The sequence below is a fragment of the Phaethon aethereus genome, assembly GCF_964289735.1.
Source record: "Phaethon aethereus genome assembly, chromosome: 12".
Lineage (NCBI taxonomy): Eukaryota > Metazoa > Chordata > Aves > Phaethontiformes > Phaethontidae > Phaethon > Phaethon aethereus.
Window position 1 is genome coordinate 15,928,364 of NC_138588.1, and position 20,240 is coordinate 15,948,603.

At 38.1% G+C, this 20,240-nt stretch overlaps 1 protein-coding gene across 1 annotated transcript in view; it reads left to right on the forward strand.

Annotated features, from left to right (window-relative positions):
* Window positions 1-1,998: 1,998 nt before the first annotated feature.
* LIPC (lipase C, hepatic type) overlaps window positions 1,999-20,240 on the forward strand; it is a gene marked incomplete at its 5' end in the record, with an annotated part of 85,488 nt that continues 67,246 nt past the window's right edge. The window contains one exon of the mRNA XM_082005457.1: window positions 1,999-2,125. Coding sequence (XP_081861583.1) covers window positions 1,999-2,125 — 127 coding nt within the window. The remainder of the gene's footprint in view (window positions 2,126-20,240) is intronic.

A 20,240-nucleotide genomic window follows, 5' to 3' on the forward strand; every position in this document is an offset into this window, starting at 1 on the left:
TAAACTATAAACCTGATTTTCCTGTCTCTTCAGGAAATCCGGAGAGGTAGAGCTGTGACTACTGAGTGGAGTGACCTGCATTTACGCCACAAACTAGAGATGAAAGTTTAACACTTCTGTTCAGCCTCCTCTTCTCTGTCTTTTCTCCTCCTCACATTTTATTTCTTTCTCACCTGCTGTGAATATTCTCTTTGCTAGAGAGTTGTGGCTCTAAAGTGCTTCAGAGATAGACACTTCAGTCTCTGTAGGACTGAAGTGTCTACCTCTGCAAACATGGACTGATTGGGCTCCTAACAGGAGGGAAACTGTAAGAGATATGAAAAGTGATGTATCAGGCCTGCAGTTTGGAGATGTGAACATTTTGTGCTGGAACAAAGTCTCTAGACCTGTGGTTAAACACCCATGGATTCCCTCATCTAAACCAAAAGGCAATTGCCCATGGAAAACAAACAAGAGCCATGTCCTTGTCTTAGCCAAGCATTTTCATATTATTTCCCTAGGCTAGCAAATGTATTCTTCAGAAACTCTTTTCGCCTTTTCCTCTCAAACCCTCTGCAGAGTTCATTCCTCTAACTCATTGGGACAGCTGTTCAAGTGTTTTTTTCAAGATGAAAGCAGGCAGAATTCTTAAAATCTTCTAGTTCAGTTTTACTGTGAATATGCTTTCAATACATGCAGTATGTATTTATATAAACTTGAGGGTATTAATTTAAGTTTGTCTGCATTGTACCTGACTGATCATTTAGCTCCACTATAATCTTAAATAGATAAGTCTACTAGGACCTAGTTGGGCTATTCTGCAATTTCTTTACCTTCAGTTTTGGTTTCGTAAGCAATTGATTCTTTTAAAATTGATATTGCCATCCTATGTAGCTAGATGCAGTGATAAACAAAAGAGGTCTCTCTCAGATCCTTAAGGAAATGTACCATTTTCTAATAATCACACTTAGTACCTTGTTCAAAGATGGATTTTTATCCATTACATGTTTTTTGTCCTGCTGTGCAATTCTCACTAAAGCATAGAATCATCACCTTCTGTTCCAGCATGCCCTGCATTACATCCCCTGTATCAGCCATGCCAGCCACAGCTGTGACACTGTATCCTTGAAGAGTGCAAGAAAATTAATGAGGTAGAACCTTTCTGTGTGAAACTCAGTTTGATTGCCTTCCAGAAAATCAGGTTTTCAGGGTATTCCTTCATGAAATCCTGCAAAATTGACTTACAATATTCTCAGTCACAATCAATGGTAAGAAAACAAGCCCACTAACTGTTTCTACATATCACATAAACCTTTCCTTGAACAGTGGTTTTGTATTTGTCCCTGCATCTGATCAATTAAATCCCATGTTAGGGCTTCATTTTTATTTCTATTTCCTTCAAAATTCCTATCTTATTACATGGACCTGTTTTCCTGTATGAGATCCAGCATGTAGCAGACTACTGTGCACATTTTTATCTGCATACCAGCTTATGCATCCTTGGTCATAACAGGAAATCTGATCTCCCTCATAGGCAATTCCTTATTCTTTCATTTGGCCATAAAGCCAGCTTCAAAGTAACTGTTCATTATAGGCAAAATACTGGTCTCTCTTAAGGGAATGACAGAGCAGCCTTTGACTTAAAAATGGACAGGCTCTGGGCCCAAATCTTTTCTGTCTTTCTTTTCTGTCTCTGATAGTTTGCTATAATTTGAGAGAAGCAGCTCTGCTGAGTTTGGGTAGATAGATATTATAGTTGTCTCACAGAGAGAACGGCATTTAGCTCATAACAGAGGCTTGTTATTTTACAGTTTAAAAAAGCCAGTTCTGAGATCCTGTCCTGGATGCCTAAATGCATATGTGACTTACTTATATAGTGTATTTTGTGTATTTTGGCACAAGAATGTGGTACACAATGATCTTGTTTAGCAATAGTTTGAAGAACATGCCAATTTTGAAAAACCAGCCATTCAAACATGACAGTTATGCCTTCTGTTGAAGAGGATATAAAATTGAGAAATGTTTGCTTGTGATATCTATCCACTGTTTCTAAGGAGGGAATCTTCATTAACAACTTTTTTCAATTTTCATTTAAAGAAAAAGTTTATGCCAAACTGGAACATATCATCAAGTAAGGCGAAGTTGGGTAAGCACATGTTTTTTGTACATACTAAGAAATACTTTATGGTCTGAATTCTGTTCAGACTGAAGTTGTTCTGCTGAGCTACTTTTTTACAGAGAGGTTCGAATGAAGGCTTAAAATGAGCATAAGATCCCTTGTCACTTATGAATGAGAATATTCATGAAAAGACTAATTGGTTCACATGATAGGTTTAGGAATTTACTGTTATTCTTAGCATCCAGGGCTGGTCCTTCAAGACAGAAAGACTTGACTCATCCTGGGACCCAAATATTGCAGTGTTGAATCTCCATTATCTACTGCATCAGAACGAGAATTGCTGACATATAAATTTTACTTAGGTTTTAATAGTAAAATTAAAAATTGCCTTCCACAAAATGTTAATTTTGTGGATGTTAATATAATTTAACATGGATGTTAATATAAATTAACATCAGTGAATTGGACTATTATTGAAAGGAAGGAAAAGGCTGTGGATTGTTTCTATTTGGATAAAAAAAAGATGATTTTCCTCAGTGATTTAGATGTCTATATTCTACTGAAATCCAAATGAGAATCTGTAATTCTGCTGAAATTGTTAATGATGTACTCACTGTGTTTACCTTTCTCTTTAACTAATAGATTTCTGTGTTTTCTTATAAAGTTCTGTACATGATATACAAAGTAAAAAAGTCCAAAATGAGGGAGAGCTAAATGCTGTTAAGGCACCATCCTAAAGCTGTTTTGTAATTTTAAATATTTAACGTCATGTTATAACATCAATGGATATGAATGGAATGGATATGAATGGATACTTGGCAACACTGACTAAAACAGATGTTGAAACAGGAAAACTAGTAACCATTTAACAGTGCAAAAGGGCTCTAACATGATTCAGAGACTGTGGGAAGTGTGATATGATTGGTTATTGTTGTGTCTGCCAATTACATAAAGCTCATCAAATTATTCACAGAAAATAAAGTCTGTTGCAAAATGAACCCACTTTACTCATAGCAGACTGTTCAAAGATGCTTCAGTTTCTCTAAATGCATTTTTTTGGTCTGGTAGGGATTAGGAGTCCTTCTACAGTGGTCAGCAGTCCCTTTGACTGGTAATGTGCACAGTACAATTTTTTTTGTTCTATCCCTTGATGACAAACTTGGACATTTTGGAGGGAATTGATACTTTCCTATTTGTGAAGAACATATACTTTCAGTACAATTTCATAAAAGAAAATAAAAAGAAACCGCACTAAGAATAGATCCTAACAATGTATAGAAGCATGATAATAATTTCAGATAACAACTAATGAACTGAACACTTTAAATAGAAATGCTTCAATGTTAGGAAAGCAAAACTGTAGGGATTTAGAGTTCTGGTACCAGTCACATGACAACTGACTGATACTGAATAGTCATACCTAAGTTCACCATGAACACCTGAATATACCACACCAAATATAGCACTCCGAATACAGCACATTTATTCCAAAGAATATAATACTTCAAAATCCATATATATTTTTGTTGTTCTCTGAACACTGGACTTCCCCACAGGTTTCTGCTGTGCTTTACAAATCCACAGCCAAAAGGCTGATGCTCAAACCATAAGTTGCAGTTTGGAGATAGCAGCCTAATTCACTGAGGTAGAAAGAAACTGGGGAGCTCAAACCACCACATTTGCACCCAGTCTTCTGCTTGAGTTCCGAACAAGTCAGTAGCACTCCTCAGCACAGATATGATACAGCCACTCGCTCAGAGATGGTGGGGAGCTGCACAGGAGCCTGCACTGCCTGTGCCACTGGGCTACGTTACTGGGTCAAGACCTCACCAGCCCTCTGTAGAAGGTTGTATCTTCTTCATTTTGCTAAATACTGATCTGACTTCTAGGCATTTAAAAATATGTTTTAGTTTTGGTGCTGGAGATAAATTTCTGATTTTTTTCCTGACTATAAATTTGCTAACCAGTGAAGGAGAAGGAAGCTGCTTAGACTTAGAAGAATGGGAGCACAGCTCTGCTTTGTACTTAGTAAACTCAAGTTATCTACAGAAAGAAAATCCTCCAGCTTTACAGCATAGTCTGCTTTCAGGTTATATGAAAAGATCGGACAGTGCTTCTGCTCACAACACACAGACAAAGGTTAATGAAAGCCAAGGCCTTTGAAACAAAATCTGTTTCTTGCTGCCACTGTAACCATTCTGTGGATTAGATAAGAGTGCTTTCTTGCCATGTGGCTCTCCCATGATTAGAACAGGTTCACATAAATAACTTTTTAATTTCACTGTGTTTAGACTATTCTGTTTTTTTAGAAACAGCCGTGCAGTTGAGCATCAAAGCTCAAAAATACTCCAGGTAAGTAGTTCAGGTGCTATACAATGGCCAGAGCACTGGAAACCAAGGATGACGCTGTAGCTAAACAGCACAGTAGGAAGATAGAGCCTGTAAAAGCCTCCTGCTCATATCTTATGCTGTTTCAGGCTTTCCCTCACCTTTCAGGCAGAATATGGACCTTTTTAAAAGAAGCTGTAACATAATTAGAACAAAATATAGAACCTTAAGAAATCACACATAAACTATTCCAGAAATTCTATCAGACTTCTCAACAATTTTATCTCCTTTACTTCTGAAAAAAAAAGAAATCAAAGTGGATCCTGTTAACTAGCCTCATTATACAGAAACAGGTATCCACGAAGCACTGAGCCTCCTGTTTCTAGTAAATCTCTGCTCTCCCTTTGCTTCCCATTTTGCTCTGTAATTTTGCAATGCGTCTCAGTGAAAGTACCTTCTTCATTATAATAAGCGACCACCAGCTTCCCAGCCCATGAGCATACACCCTCAGTTCCCAAATAGTCTCTGTCCTTCATCCAGCTACATCATCAAATGCCAACAGTTTCCCCTGTTCAGAGAACACACAACACCTGCGCATTCTGGGTCTAAAATTATTTCTATGACAGCATTTATACATACAGCACCTTTTGTCCCAAAGCTTTTAAACAAGCTAAAGATATACATGCTTTATCCAGAGGTCATTTAATCCACCATGGAAATGCAGCCAGCCACGGTTTGAAATGCAGCAACAGTTAATAGTACACAGCAATACAAGGGCAGTTTAGGTCAGCAAACTATGAATACATTTGTTCCCAATGAAGCTCTTGTTGTAATTTAGGAAAGGAGTAAGTAGAATAATTATTCAGTTTGGAGTTTGGCCAGGAGACCAAAATTAACAGCATTCAGACTTCAGTAAAAATGTTCAAATGTTTAAACCAGCCACAAATGATGTGGACCTAAGTTTTACATTCCATTTGAAAGATGGATGAGCAGGCCATTCTGCTGTCAATGGGTCCCTAATTGGTTTGCCTCAGAGCATTTTTTGATCAATACTTTCTACTTCTTTGTGTAACAAAGATTCTGCATTCATCATCTCTCAATCCTTCTACATTCAATGCCTTGCAATCCCTTAGTTATAAACTCTGTGCTCTAGTATGGCAGAAATGAAGAAACTGGTGTAATTATATTGTAGTGTGTACACTAAAAAGCCCGATTTTTTTTTTTTTTTAAACTGATAATTTTGTCTTGTATCCATGAGGAAGACTAAGAACTTTCCATCCAACGGTTTTAGGGCAAATTAAGTTTCTGCTAGGAGCTGCTTTTTCTCCTTTTAATACTTCCTTACCAAAACAAAGATCAGAAAGAAAAGCATCCCTTGCAATTTTAATTTGATGACTGACTGGGGATTTGAATGCTCTAGGATTATTTGGGGTTATCCCAGGTGAGTAATTGTTTCTACCCCTGCCCCATGTGGCATAGAGAATCTTATGGATACTCAGCCCCCTCACCAGAGCATAGTGCAAGGGCTCAGCTTAGCCCTGTAAGTCCATTTACTGAAGGGCAGGCTTCTATGATCATGAATCAGAGCTGGTAAATACTCTTGACATGAATATGGACAAAATTGACACATGACTATTTGCATAAGCAAAAGCCATAGTGCAGAGACAGTTATATGGACAACATTTTTTTTTTTTGAGGGAGCATCTTTCACTCACAGCAATCTGGAATATGCTGCATCCACATTAGTAACATGCACTTTGCTAGGGTAACACATCAAGATTGCTGCACCAGCAAAGTTGCATGAGTTCAGACTTAGCCAGGCCTATAATCTACTTTTGATCTTGGCAGTAACCTCCCACTGACATAATTGATAGGTCTGGTTTTAGTCATGGAGTTCACAGAGCTACACTCTGACCCATAATTATATTTATAATATACGCACACCTCTTCCTGCACAGAGGATAAAATGCTGCACAGTACATCTTTCAGAAAGACCATAAAGATTTCACTCATCCATCCCTAAAGACAAAATTCCTTTTCAAAGCTTTCCATCATGCTGTGCAGTTGTCATTAATATGTTGCCAACCTCCTATATGTATCATACAAAGAAGACCAGGGAAATAACTAGGATACAATTTCATTATCCAGGTAAAAAATGTCCTTCCTTACGGCAATCCAGTTATTGAGGAAGTACTGCATGTTATGAGATATGACCAAGATATTTCTTTCATCAAACATAATGAAGCTGGAGCAAGCAATGTGAGACTTAACATCTCTGTGACTTTCTACCTCAGGAGGCCAATACAAAGCAGACGGCTTTTTCAAGTTATTTTATTATAAAAGTGAGTGATATGCATGCTTAAAAGACGCACTGAGGCAATGAGAGGCTGCAAAATATTAAAGTAACCCTAGACCACATTAGCATAGCTTTGATCTGCAAGAACAGTACTGGCAATAAACTTTAACTTTGTACTGATTTTTTTTAAATTCACCATAGTTTCTTGTAATATCCTTTGTTATGTCGAATCTTAACTTCAAATTCAGCATGCAAATTGCCCCATGTGTTTAAGTCTGGTCCTGATTTATACAAAAACTACATTCTGTTTCTTCAAAAGTTGACTGAACAAAGTCCAATAACTGTAGTCAAAGAATGCTTTTTTGGTTTCAAGTTAGCAGTTGAAGTCAAAAGATGCGATGCTTATGTTGCCTATACTTAAAATTTTGATACCATAATAATCCAGAAAGCTAACCATAAAAATTCCCTAATACTTGTGCAATAAAAATATTATTTGGGGGTATTTTTAAAAGGCCATCTGATTTGTCATCACCAAAGGAGGGGGATCAGTATTCCTTCAGGTGACCAGAGCACCTGCCCAGGGCAAAGAACATACTTTTGAAATATTCCATTTTCTATAGATTTGAGTTTCTGTCACTCAAAACAGTACAACAAATCTTGAAAGAAATGGAAAAATGAAACCTATTTCCCAGCAGGCATCATACTAACCACTTCAGCTCATGCACTTTTAATATACTTATGGCTTATATATATTATAGTAGTTCCTCCTTTGGCAGCCCAAATCTTTAAGGATTTTTATTCATTTTCTTCTGGGACTGAAAGTTATTCTTCTCATGAATCAGTCTGTTCCAGAAAATGATCATAATGGCATTCAGCTGTTACTTGGAAAGAAGGTGACCTGCTCCACAGTCCTGACTAGCCTGGAAAGCCAGGGGTCAGCTGTGCTGTGAGCGGCATCCCCAGGGCCTGCCCCAGCGGCCCCCCCAGCCCCGAAGCAGTGAGCACCGGCACATTGCTGCACCAGGCTGTGTGGCAGGCTAGGACAATTCTCCAGCCGCTTATTGGGCTCATTGCTTGTGGTACAGGGTCAACTCTTTAAAAGTCAGATTTTCAGGGGGGTTCCTTCTCTGAACCCACTAGTCTCCGTGCACCCAGTCTGCCTGGGCAAAATCCAAAAATAATTTCCTTAACAGAAGAGCGCTGTTCTCCTATTCCTAAGCACCAGTAAAACTAAGGAGCCTTGTAGGGTAGCACTTTCTTTCAGAAATTATGGTATACATGCACATTTTACACTTGAATTTTCCTTATTTGGTACATTAGGAAACTGCCAGCATTATACAATGTCAGCTATTATCAAGTCTGTAGTAACTGGGCCATGTAATTCATTACTAGTAGCTATCACTAAGAAGCCAAGTGTTTAATATAAAATTGCTTACACAGCTTTGACTTAGAAATCACATGCACTGAATGAGGGAGGAAATATTGTCTAAATCTTTATTTTCAAGTTATTAGCTGAATTCTTTGTTGTCATATTCTGTTGTATTCATTTTGATAAGCACTTAATTTAACATCAGGTAATTTCTTCTTCTAAGTAATGGGATCACTTTCTCCCAAAAGCAATTCCTTTTGCTATCTTTTTGTTTTGTTTTATAAAATTAAATCATCACCATGTAATGCAGACTAATAGCTCCCCTAACAATATATCAGAAAAATACAGGGATACATGGCTCAAAATGTAAACAAATACAAGCAAAATACTGTATGTCCAAACCTGCCTTGCTTAAGCTGTCAAAATTCCTAATGAAGACTGGCTATATGCGATGTGCTCCATATCAGTACTAATGGCTCTCTAAGGAGTACAGCTGTATTCATCCGCAGTGATACAGCCTAGATATCTCTTGCTATGAAATCTAAAAAGTAATACACATATCCTGTGATTCCAAGAACTTAATTTCATTATGTATTCTATTCCTCTCAAAGGGAACAAATATTGCAATGCATGAAACAAAGCCTTGAAAAAGGAAAAAGGATATCAAGAACCTATAGCTAAATCAAAAAGAATCTGGAAACTACACCAGTTCTTTGAGTTAGACCAACTCTGCCTAAAGCTAAAAGGAAAAATAAAACTATATCTAAAGATATATATTTATACATGACCTTAAACCTCCTCTTAAAGAGTGATACTTTTGGAAATTACCCTATTGCCAAACCCCCACTTATTCTGAAATGTATTATTTTCAGAGGAAAGGAATTAGAAGTCAATTAAAATCAGCAATATTCAGTACTTTCGAAAGTCAGACCTGAGGTTATGCTAGTTCAAATATTTAAGAACTGTTCTTAAAGTTGCAGTATTTCTTTAAATGTTCAGGATTTTTGCTACTGTGAAATAATCTAAGATTAATTCATAACAAAAATTATCACCTCACTGGGATCCCTAGGGACACTTCTAATAGCTTTTATACTGACTTTTTTTTCACTAAAAATAATTATGGAAAAATTCTCTACCCATCTCAAAATTTACATTGATATATAATCTATAAAAACATAATGGCATCCTGATTTCTTGATTTGAATTTTTTATTTCTGCAGCAAAAAGGAGTGGGAAAATGTGACATTAAATGTTCTGCTCAATACTCAGCCTTAAAGTTTAAGAAAATGACTCATTTAAATTTTTGTGTTAATTTATCTCTTGACAAATACCATACAGAATGGACAGGCAAAAATAGAGGTAGCCTTTTGAGGAATTTGTTTGCTGCCATTTGGAGACTTCATTTCAGAGCAAATGGAATTCAGTTTTATCTATTTTGCATTAACAAAAACTGATGTATTTAAAGTGTAATAACTTCTGTAAAATTTCACATGGTAATTTCACTAATAGGGAACAAACAGACTGGAAGACACAATTTTTTAAGAATCAGTATGGCATGTGGTTGTCAGAAACACAATAACCTTTTTTTCTAAAAAAACTTAAGAGGCTATAAAGAAAAAAACCCTAAATTTTTAGTTACAAATTGCATTTTAAATATGTTTCAGAAATAAGATTCGTGGTACTGAGCAAAGGTGCATCCTTATTAGACCTTCTGTTTCAAAATGAAATTACTGTAGTTATAATGATATATGCATTTGTGTAATGCATCAGTAACTCAAAAACCCCACAACATACTTTGCATTCTTATTCCGCTTTTCACGATGAGACTTCCCAGAGTTCATTACAAAAAACATATATAGGTATGTATGTTTGGTTTTTTGTTTGACCTTGAATGTGTCCGGGGATGGGGGATCTACCACCTCACTGGGCAACCTGTGCCAGTGCTCTCTGCCTTCTATCTAGTCGAAATCTGCCATCTTTTAGTTTAAAACCATTACCCCTTGTCCTATCGCTACAGGACCTGCTAAAAAGCTTGTCCCCATGTTTCTTAAAAGCCCCCTGTAAGTACTGGAGGCTGTGATAAGGTCTCCCTGGAGCCTTCTCTTCTCCAGGCTGAACAACCCCAAGTCTCTCAGTCTGTCCTCACAGGAGAGGGGTTCCAGCCTCCCGATCATTTTTGTGGCCGCCTCTGGATGTGAGGAATGTAATTTGGTGATGTTTTAGAAATAGTACCTTGGAGTAGAGATGGTTTAACCAGAGAGAGTGCAGAATTTGACCTAACAAAAATACAGTGTAAAGCATTTATCCAATGCTTTGTTAAAGTTTTGAAAATGTTTTTAGTGCAATGTTTTTCAATCTTTTGACTTCCACTTCCCTTTCTTGTTTTCTAGAGGAGGTGAAAGTCCGTGAATAGGAAATTCAGACCCACCATAAATAGGTTTGCTTTTCTCAGTCACCTTCTATAACATTTTAGAAAATTAACCTAAGCCACTAGTGTAGGTTTTAAAGCATTGTGTTAGTATATTGCAACAAAACAAACACTTCTAGTTACATCTAGATTTTAGAGAATTGTCTTCTACAATATACCTCATAGCTGAAAACCACTGTTCTTCACACTTTTAAGAACAGGGACTTAGTTCTTCAATGTGTCCAAGAGGTAAAAATAGAAATTACAAAAGAGAGAAAGAGGAAACCAAGAACAGTTTGACAGCATTGGTTAAAAAAAAAATTAAATCCTAATGGTTTATCCAACCTGTTTCGTGTAAAACAATAAGGGAATTCCTATTGTCAGTTAATCATTGTTCATGTATAGGTGATTCTTAGAGGGTCTTATCCACCGTGCTAGGCACTACACAAACATGTGAAAATGCTCCTTTTGTCCAAAGATGTTTTTAGTTAATAGTAAGCTATAAGGCAAGCTTCTAAACTATGTCTTTAAAGGGGCACCATGAAAGACCAGCTCAGGATGTGCAAGACTGTCAGTCACCTTTTCAGCTGATTTAGATATAGGTTCTGACACAAAACCGCCAATCCTGCAGGCCTCAGTCCAAGCTGGCTTCCTGGATTAAACAATGAGCAACAACATTGCCAAAAATTTCACAGCACTAAATAAATGTGACCGAACTCTGGATATTTCCCTCCAGTCCCCAAAGCCTCTTACCTGGGGCTAGCATTTGCAGTGTAACATGCCTTCAATGCACAGGAATACTCTGTCACTGCTTGGTGCTGCAGCCCTTCTATGTTACTCATTGCTTTTATCCTGAGATTGAAGAACTATTATCTGACTTGTTTGGGGAACATCTCCATGGAGCCAGGTGGTGTGGTTAGACTGCAAAGGCACACCTGAACTGGCACAGCTAATTCTGTAGGGCCTTCCAGTGCCACAGCCATAGCCTTGACCAGGGCTACACAGCCCAGACTACTGCAGACAGACAGGTGATTGTGGCAATTTATCTTAAAGCTTGATGAGTTGAATCTATGTACCTCTCTATTCTGTGTAGATCATCACTCGTTAAAGTGTTTTGCTACAACAAGCAAATGAAGTAATAAAATAAAACAAAAAACTGACTGATAATATTTTCCAAATCCACTGTGGTTAGAAGAGAATGGTATATGTCTATCTTAATTAATTTGACTACTTCTGCACCTCCCAGATACCTTAGTTTGAAAAGGCAGACACTTCTCATGTGTCTTTGAATACATACCAGATATGGATCTCTCTCCAAAAGTACATGTAAGCGATAGCAGCAGGAACATTCTCTTTACATGTGGTTTGTGTGCCATTACAATACCTACAATTTCAGGGTACTGAACATAGTTGAGGTGCTTACCTGAGGCTGATCCAGAACTTGCATTTTTAAATGTGTGTTCCTGCACTGCCAGATTAACTAGCTGTCAGGCATGAACTGCAGAGCAGATTGGACCATCTGTGAGGGAATGTGACAAGAAAGGTTGTGACAAGAATTCTTTCTCTGCAGGAAATTTTAGTACAAGATGCCAAATGGAATTTGGAAATAAATTAAAAAAATGTTTTTTGAAGTTATTATTAGAACACAGACAAGAAAGGAATACACAGCAGGTCACTGAGCCCTGCTTTAACTAAGCTAATAACATCTCCAAGGGAGAGGCTAGCTGCCTGGTTCTGTGCTCTTCCTAAGGGTGGTGGGAGGGCAACTGCAGGCCAGCAGTGGCTGCTCTGGGTTTCATGCCACAGTGTAGAGTGAAGAAACACACAGACATGGAGGTACAGGTCCATGGTGCCACAGCAAGTATGGGCTTAGAAAGGCTTGCGTCCCATGGATGAGGCCTTTGCAATAGGTCTCCTCTTCTCCACAGTAAATGCATTTTGACTGCTTACCTATTCTCTGATCACCATATACCTATTACTCCACTTGAAAATTCACAAGATCAACACCCGTGCTTTGCCCCCGAGGTAATTCAACAAATAACATGTCAACCCCTAAGGTTTTGGGGAAGACAACTATCAGGCTCGCCAGTCAGAAGCCCTGGAAAAAGCAGTATAGATTGCAACTGCAATCAAGGCCAGGGCAGAGGCAAGAACTCAAGCAAATGCAGGAATCAGAGCAGAAGCAGGGAGCCTGTCTGCAAAGAAATCTGAGTGTGCTGTTGGCTGTAACAGTAAAAAGGCTGAAGTTATCTACTGCAGCAAGTGATGGGGACACAACCCTCCTTGGTGGGTGGTGTTGTTTTGCTGTGAATGGAGCCATGGCACCCCTCATCCTTTACTGAAAACAACTAGGATTTACTCAAAATCCACAGAAAGTTGAACAGCCCACGAGATTGTAAAAGACAGTTAACAACTTTTTTGAGCTATTATTTTCATTAGAAAGAAACCATCTGCCCAGCTGAATATGCAGGATCCCAATAGATGAGGGTAGGTGTTGGGAAGAAGCTGTGCCCCGCTGCAAAGGAGCAAAGCTGAGCTCCAGCCAAACGGCACGCAGAGTGGCTGTTTGCCTCCCTGTGCCTACAGTCTGCCCTGGTAACGTGTGTGGTCTAAAAACAATAAATCTGAGGTTAAAGTTTTTTATGTGGGAACATGTAACTGTGTGTGGGAAAATGTATTCTGCTAACATTTATGTTCGTTTAACAGGCATTCATTTCAAAGTGAGTTCTGAGATATAAAAATAGCAGAAATATGCAAGGGAAAAAATGTTCAACATTTTTCTTAAGCTTTGCTCCCATCTGTTAGATTGAAGCATTCAAATAGATACAAAACTATTACTTTGACTGATATAGCACATTTCCTCCAGAAAATACGAAGTCATTTACAGAGGAACCATTCGGCCTCACCACACTCCAGAAAAATAAGTACTATTAAACTCCCTTTAGCAAATGGGACATCTGAGCCAGCAGAAAGTTGAATTACTGGTAACAGGAAATTAGGGACACAGGAAGAAACCAGATCCAAACACCTCCTTCCTAATGTCATATTTAAAACACTACATACAATGTTACTACTTACATTTTTAAGCTGAATGTTGTGGAATTGTTTAAATACACTGCTTAACAGACAACAAGACTGTTCAGAAAAAAACAGCTTGAGAAACCAAGAGGCTACTTTTCCTCACTTTTTCACTTTCCAATCTATAAACAATATTAATGGTGGCATTAAACACACCTGCTTTGGGGGTATTTTTTTTTTTACCAGCTTTGCCTGATGCTGCACAGGACATGGTACATTATTTTTCTAGGTGAACTCCTTTTAACAGTAAACAATACTACAGTCAGTGGGAGACATATATAGCTTGCTTGAAAACCTCATAGTCAGGTGAGATCACCAGTGTCAGGGAAGAAGTCAAGAATAAGAGGGAGAATTGCCAATAGGTAAAGATGCAGAAAGAAAGAGAGAAGTAATTTGCAGCAGCACAGAGTATTGGAGACAGAACAAAAGCAAAGACAGAACAGCTGGAGACTACAATACTTAATGTCATGCTATTAGATTTGGTCGTTAAATTTATTTATTTTTTAAAAAAACACATAGTAACAGTCCTTGATGATTTGCTATACCCGGGCTGAATCTTTAAACCATGTTTCTGGAGAACAGGTCAGATTCCTCTTTGCCTTTGCTATTTAGAAGAAAGGTAACAATAGCAGAAACATACTGCACCTGGCACCAACGACTTTGCACCAGCACAGAACCATCCATACCAGGAAGGTATGTCCCTCGCTAGCCACAACAGCTTTATGACAACATTGTGCAAAATGACTAGACAGAGAGAGATGAAGGGAATCCTCCCAGTCTTAGATCAAAAGATGATCTGTTCATGATGCTGTCAGCATCATGAACCCAAATCCATCTGCCATGGTGAAACAACTCTGAATTATATTAGTGCACCTGACAGCAGAATCTGTATCTCAAAAATGGACCTTTACTTAGAAATCCAAAACCAGCAGCTTTTAAGCATGGACCTACTCTTAAGGAAGCAATTTAATTGAACTTTTTAGAAATCACTCTATAATTAAAGTATTTTCATGAATCAAATCCCTGAAGGCCAAAACCAGACTGAAAACTAACTGTCTCTAACCTTATTCTTTTTCCAGTGTCAGCCACAGTGGTATGGTCATGGTCATACCCAGGGAAGCATTCTTAGTGAAACAAACATCTAAATGACACTCTAGCAGAAAAACAAAAACTTAAAAATCAAAACAAAATGGTAGTTTTCCAATTAAATCATGTCCTAGAGCTTTTAAGTAACTCTCAGCCTTCAAGAATAGAAAATAAATTGTATTTATGTACTTTAATACTTGGAAGAATGGGAGGATTAATGAACTGCAGCTTACATTAGGTATATATGTTGTGACTACATCCTGGTCTGTCTCTGAAAGATGGTTGAATTGCTCAGGATGAGAGGAACCGTTATGACAGCCTAGTCTGAATCCTTTATAGAATCTTAGCACTTGAGCCAAAGCAGAGGTACTTGGGGGTAGCAAGGTTGCTCCTCCAGTGGACGATAGGATCCTGGTATTCCCCTCACTAAAAATGTGCAATTGTAGCATCAGAAATCTACTTCTTAGCTTGGTACTTGTAATTCTTGATCAGGCCTTTAAAATTCTTTTCAATAACTATGTAGGCCAAACTTTTCAAGTATCTCTCTTACTTTAAAGAAAGTTTCTGATCTCTCAAGTCACTTTTATAGGACTCTACCCCTGTATTTTAATATTGTACTGGATATCGTTGTTCTGTCTCAGAGGGCATTACGGACTTCTGCAAATAGAATTTCCTTTTCTGGTACAAACTCACACTGAAGTATAGAAGAAAATAGAATGAAAATAAAAATTTAAGTAATCCCCAAATCCCAATAATCTTTGGCAAAGAATATTATGATTATGGTTATGCAACTGACATCATCAGACTTTCTCAGTTTGCACTTACGTATGTAGCATATGTTCAAGGGCTTGTTTGCAGTGCACTTGGCTGCAATGTGTGACTCCCAGATGGAGAACTAGCTTTGTCTTATCCATGTTGCCCCCCATAAAATGTTTCCACATACAAGTGAAGGAACACAGTTAGAAAAAAAGAAAGCAGAGCTAGAGAAAACACCCTGGTGGGGTTTCTTGTTAATTATATGCCTGCTCTTCTGGCCTGTTCCACAATGCTAAAAATGAATACCACAGACGGAGAGTGGGTGTTAAAGCCCCATTGTAGACCGAAATTTTACTAATCTGCTATAACAGGAAACACCTGTGCTAAATTCAATGTTTAATAGCTCTTCCCATTTCTCATTTCAGTTGTGGAACATCAGTATTTACAAGATACTACCAAGAAATTGTTTGAATTCATGGTCACAGTCACCCCAAGTCTAATACTGATTTGTTGCCTATGGTTGATCCAGAAGTCAAAGATCTGCAGTTCCAGAACTAACAGAGAAATAAGTATTCTTTCTAGTAGGCTACATTCATGTCTATTTATATGAACAAAGTCAATGATTCTTTTACCATTCTGTAGCACGACAGCTAAACTTCCCCGTTGCTTGAATTATCTCCTGAGCAAGCTCATTTCCAACATAGAATTGTCACTGAAATGGATCATTCAGCACTGAATTTTATATAGTACAACATACAGGCAGAAATCTTCAAACAGTAATAGCTGTCTCTAGGAAACTTTTTTCTCAAATGAACTCAGTAAAATATCTACCATACATCCTTGAATAACCCCTTCCTGCTGCCTTCTGCCCTGCCAAGAAGGAGGTGGCACACATTTTCTGTATGTTGTCCTTTCTTCTGTTACATGAAATCTGGTTCCAGTCATAAAGAAAACTGTTGTGGGACTGAAGTCAACAGCAGCATTCTCCCACCCAGCAGCCAGGAGGGAGGGAATGGGAATGCAGAAGGCAACCTGACTGCACAGACTAGCTAGAAACTAGCTAGAAGCATCTTCCATTGTCTGAAGGGTTCTGCCAAAGTCTTTGTCTACGGACTTCTCTGCCCTTTTAGCTGTTTTCTTGTGAATTGAACCGGGATTATCCTGGCAGTATGTGGGGAGATACTGCCAGGCCATCCTCCTCCAGCTTAATTTGCGACATTTTACTCGCTATTGTATATTGAGCGTATGTATTAACCAGGCAGCCATGCAGTTAACCATTCCTACCTAGAGGCACATTTGGTCTTTGATGACAATTTGTATTTTAAGTGGCTGGGCTGTATAAAGTTTTTAATTTCAAATAAGTTTGGCGCTCATGAAGGAGTCAGATTCTCCAGTGTCAGAGAATGACAAATGATCCACAGCTTACACCTGCAAAAGCTTTTCCTACACATTCCCTCGGGAGCGTAAAATATAATCTGCAGATAATACAGTGCTTATTACAAGCTACAATCTGACAGTCATATTCTTTAATGGTGTTGATTTGCAGAACACTTCCCATCACTTGGGATAAAAAGTAATATTCCATGCTAGTCTTATAGCCCTACCTTTAGAAATAAACCAGAAAATTTTAGATATGTTCATCCTAGCATAGGAAATAAGCATAAGCTTGTACATTTTCCAGAAAAACGCAACCAGCAGAGTATGGCTGATAAAATCTGATCCCAAGGACCACATCCGCCATCACTGCAGCAGTAAGCAGACTGAGAAGCCACATTGAACTTTCAAATGCCCTTTTTGCACCTGCAGAATCGCCAAGGAATGAAAGCAGGAGGCTGACTACAAAATCTGTTGATACAGATCTGATTAAAAAGATCACATTGATTGTCCCAAATCAATTAAGACGGGTCAAACGAATTCAAAACTATATGCCAAACAGAACACAAACCTAAGATGAAATGTTAAGGTTCAAAAAGGTTTGAATACTTGCAATATTGTTTTACTGCTCCTTTCTTCTGCCCAGCCCCAGACATTTTTGGAAAGCAAAGCTGCTGAAAGTATTTTCAGGCAGTTCTTCAGACTGGATTTTCAGAAAGTTTGGAGAAGATTTTAAGTGTATGTTTATCCAAACCAATGCTCAAAGTACTTAAGGCTTCTTCATCCCTCAACTAAGCCAATTTTCTATCCTGTAATCTTCTCTAATCCTGTAGAGATATAGGAACTGCCACAATACATGAAATCTAAGGGTCTACCCAATCCAGTATCTAAGTTCTGTTAAGACTAGCAAAAGCTGTTTCAGGCCCTGGAACAAATAAAACATCTGGGGTCAATAATTAATCCCCTCAAACAGTCTGCTTCCCCCACCATACTTCCTCACTCTCCCATTCTTTACACTTGCTAGTAATGACTATAATGTTGCAAAGCAGAAAGCCAAAACATCTTAGCTCCCAAGTCAGAGCAAGGAGATACCAAAGGGAGGAGAGGTTAGAAAGGAACAAATGCTGTTGCAAGGAAAGGTTCCCCCCTCCCGCTTTTTTTCTTGCTTTTTACCTTAGACCCTGAAAGCGGTATTGCCCCTGAAGTATCGTCCCTGAAAGTGCTTCCTGGCTCTGGCAGCCAGAACCACTTGTTTCAGACACAGGTGTTGAAAATCATGCAGTCAGCAGGTAGAGAAGAAATGATTGCTTCGAAGTGCTTTTTACTATTGAATAGTTTGGCTATGCTGTGAAGACTTTCATCTATTCAAATAACAGGTTTGTGTTTCTCATTGTTTTTCCTTATTGTCAAAGAGATTTTTGTTTCATTGTTCAGCTATGTTTGTTTGTATCTACACTGTGTATTTTAATCCTGTCCTTCTTTCAGCTTTCTGGTCTGTTTGTTCTTCCCTTTTCATAAAGACTCAGTTTCAGTGACAGCAGCTCCACAGAGATCCAGGTTTTGCTCTCATGAGCATGTTAACTCCTAAGAGTCATCATCAATCAGCACTTGAATGTTTAATGTCTTTCAAGGTTCTTTACTTTGGTATCGTTCTCTGCCTTTTGTTTTAAGTGCTTTCAAGTGTATCCTCTTCAAATATGTTGCCTAGAATAAGCCCTAGTTATCTTGTTCTTGTGCTCTTCTTTATTCATAAGAGTCATCAATCAATTTCTGAAACAAGTCTGCTTTCTATTTGTGGTTAAAAAGTCTCCCTCCTAAGTACAGTAGCTAGAAAGCGAAGGGTGAGAGCATTGTCAGTTTTACCATGCATTCATCTCTTTCAGACGTGCTTCTCTTTGATGTGAGGGAGTTGAACAAGCAAGGCAGCTTCAAAAGACATTGCACTTGTGTTGTTTTTGCTTAAAACCATAAATCTCAATTCCTGGGGGGTGTGGGGCGTGTGAGGGGAGTGGAGGGATGGGAAAGGAGGGGAGGTTGGGTTTCAGTCTTCCGAAGAGGTTTGTGGCTCGTGTTTAGCTGTTTCTTACACAGCCCAATGAAGGGAAATGTCCTCAGCAGGCACGCTGGGGTTTCCAAAAGCACATCTATTCTTTACAGTATTGACACTGCAGTGCTGATTCATAGAAGCTTTCCTACGTGTTGCAGATCACAGGTCTATGAAAAATCTGCTTTAACGATGATAAATTCAATGCAAAATTTTACAGGCCATACAGTCATCCCTGAAATACGTCACTGGCAACAGTGAAAATCCAAAATAAGACAGAATGCAGGTGGAAAAAAAAGTCTGCAGCTCTATTCTTTCTAGTAGTGTATAATCATGCAGAAATTTAGCCCAGTCTACTGAAGAATACAAGTAATCATAATTAAAGTACGGGAGTAGGCCAGCTCCTTACCTATTTTAAGGCAGGAGTAATATGCAAGCACACAATAATCTAGACATAATGCAAGAGCATGGGCAGCCCAGATTTATTGGGATTTGTTCTCCCTTTTTATTTAGTTCATTTAATCTGTGTTTTTCTGATTTGTTAAGCTTTCAGAGACATACCCCAAGTGAACAGAGTGTACCCATAAGGAAGACAGACAGACACATAAGCCAAGAAATAGCATTCCTGTAAGGCAACTAAACAATTAATGCATTGTTACAGAAAGCACTAGGCTAACATCAAAGGAAACAAGCTAAAAAAATGCATTTTTTAAAAAAAGTTGGAAGTAGGAGCAGATGACCCACTTATTGTACAATTATATTTACGACTTGGTAGTTGTGTTTGGCTTCTCATCCTTGTTTACAGCTGTTTATAATACAAAATGTTCAGTGAAGCATATTTTTAAAATTGTTAAAAGGCACACATATACAGAATGCATTAACCTTGCAAGAAAACTTAAAATTGCAAGAATGCAATTCCTAGTCCCAGCTGTGCATCCAAGGAAAGTCAGACAATATTCTGGGTGATAAATCCTGTAAGACGACTACCTTATCAGGGGCTACAGAGTATGAAATGCATCTTGCAGAAAAAACTCATATTTCACAAGACTATGCTTATGCAAATGAGCAGTTTTCTTTCACACCATAAAACAAAAGTCTGCTGATCAATTATTTAATTGTGAATTTAGTACTGAAAAGTCTGATGGCTCAATAGCTATTGCTGTAAAGGAGCTTCAGGCTCATGGGCAGCTGCTATGTTTGATATAGGCCATGAATCCACACACAAAAGTCCATCTAAAAATGTCTCTTCAGAGTTATTTGATATTAAAAAAATCCTAGGAAAGATGAAACAGACAGAATAAAGTCTGGATTAAAAAATTGCGTTAAAAATTCAACCACATAAAAATGTTCTTGCTCTATAACCTCAGATATATTAGCATAACTATCACATGAATCTTTTTTCAG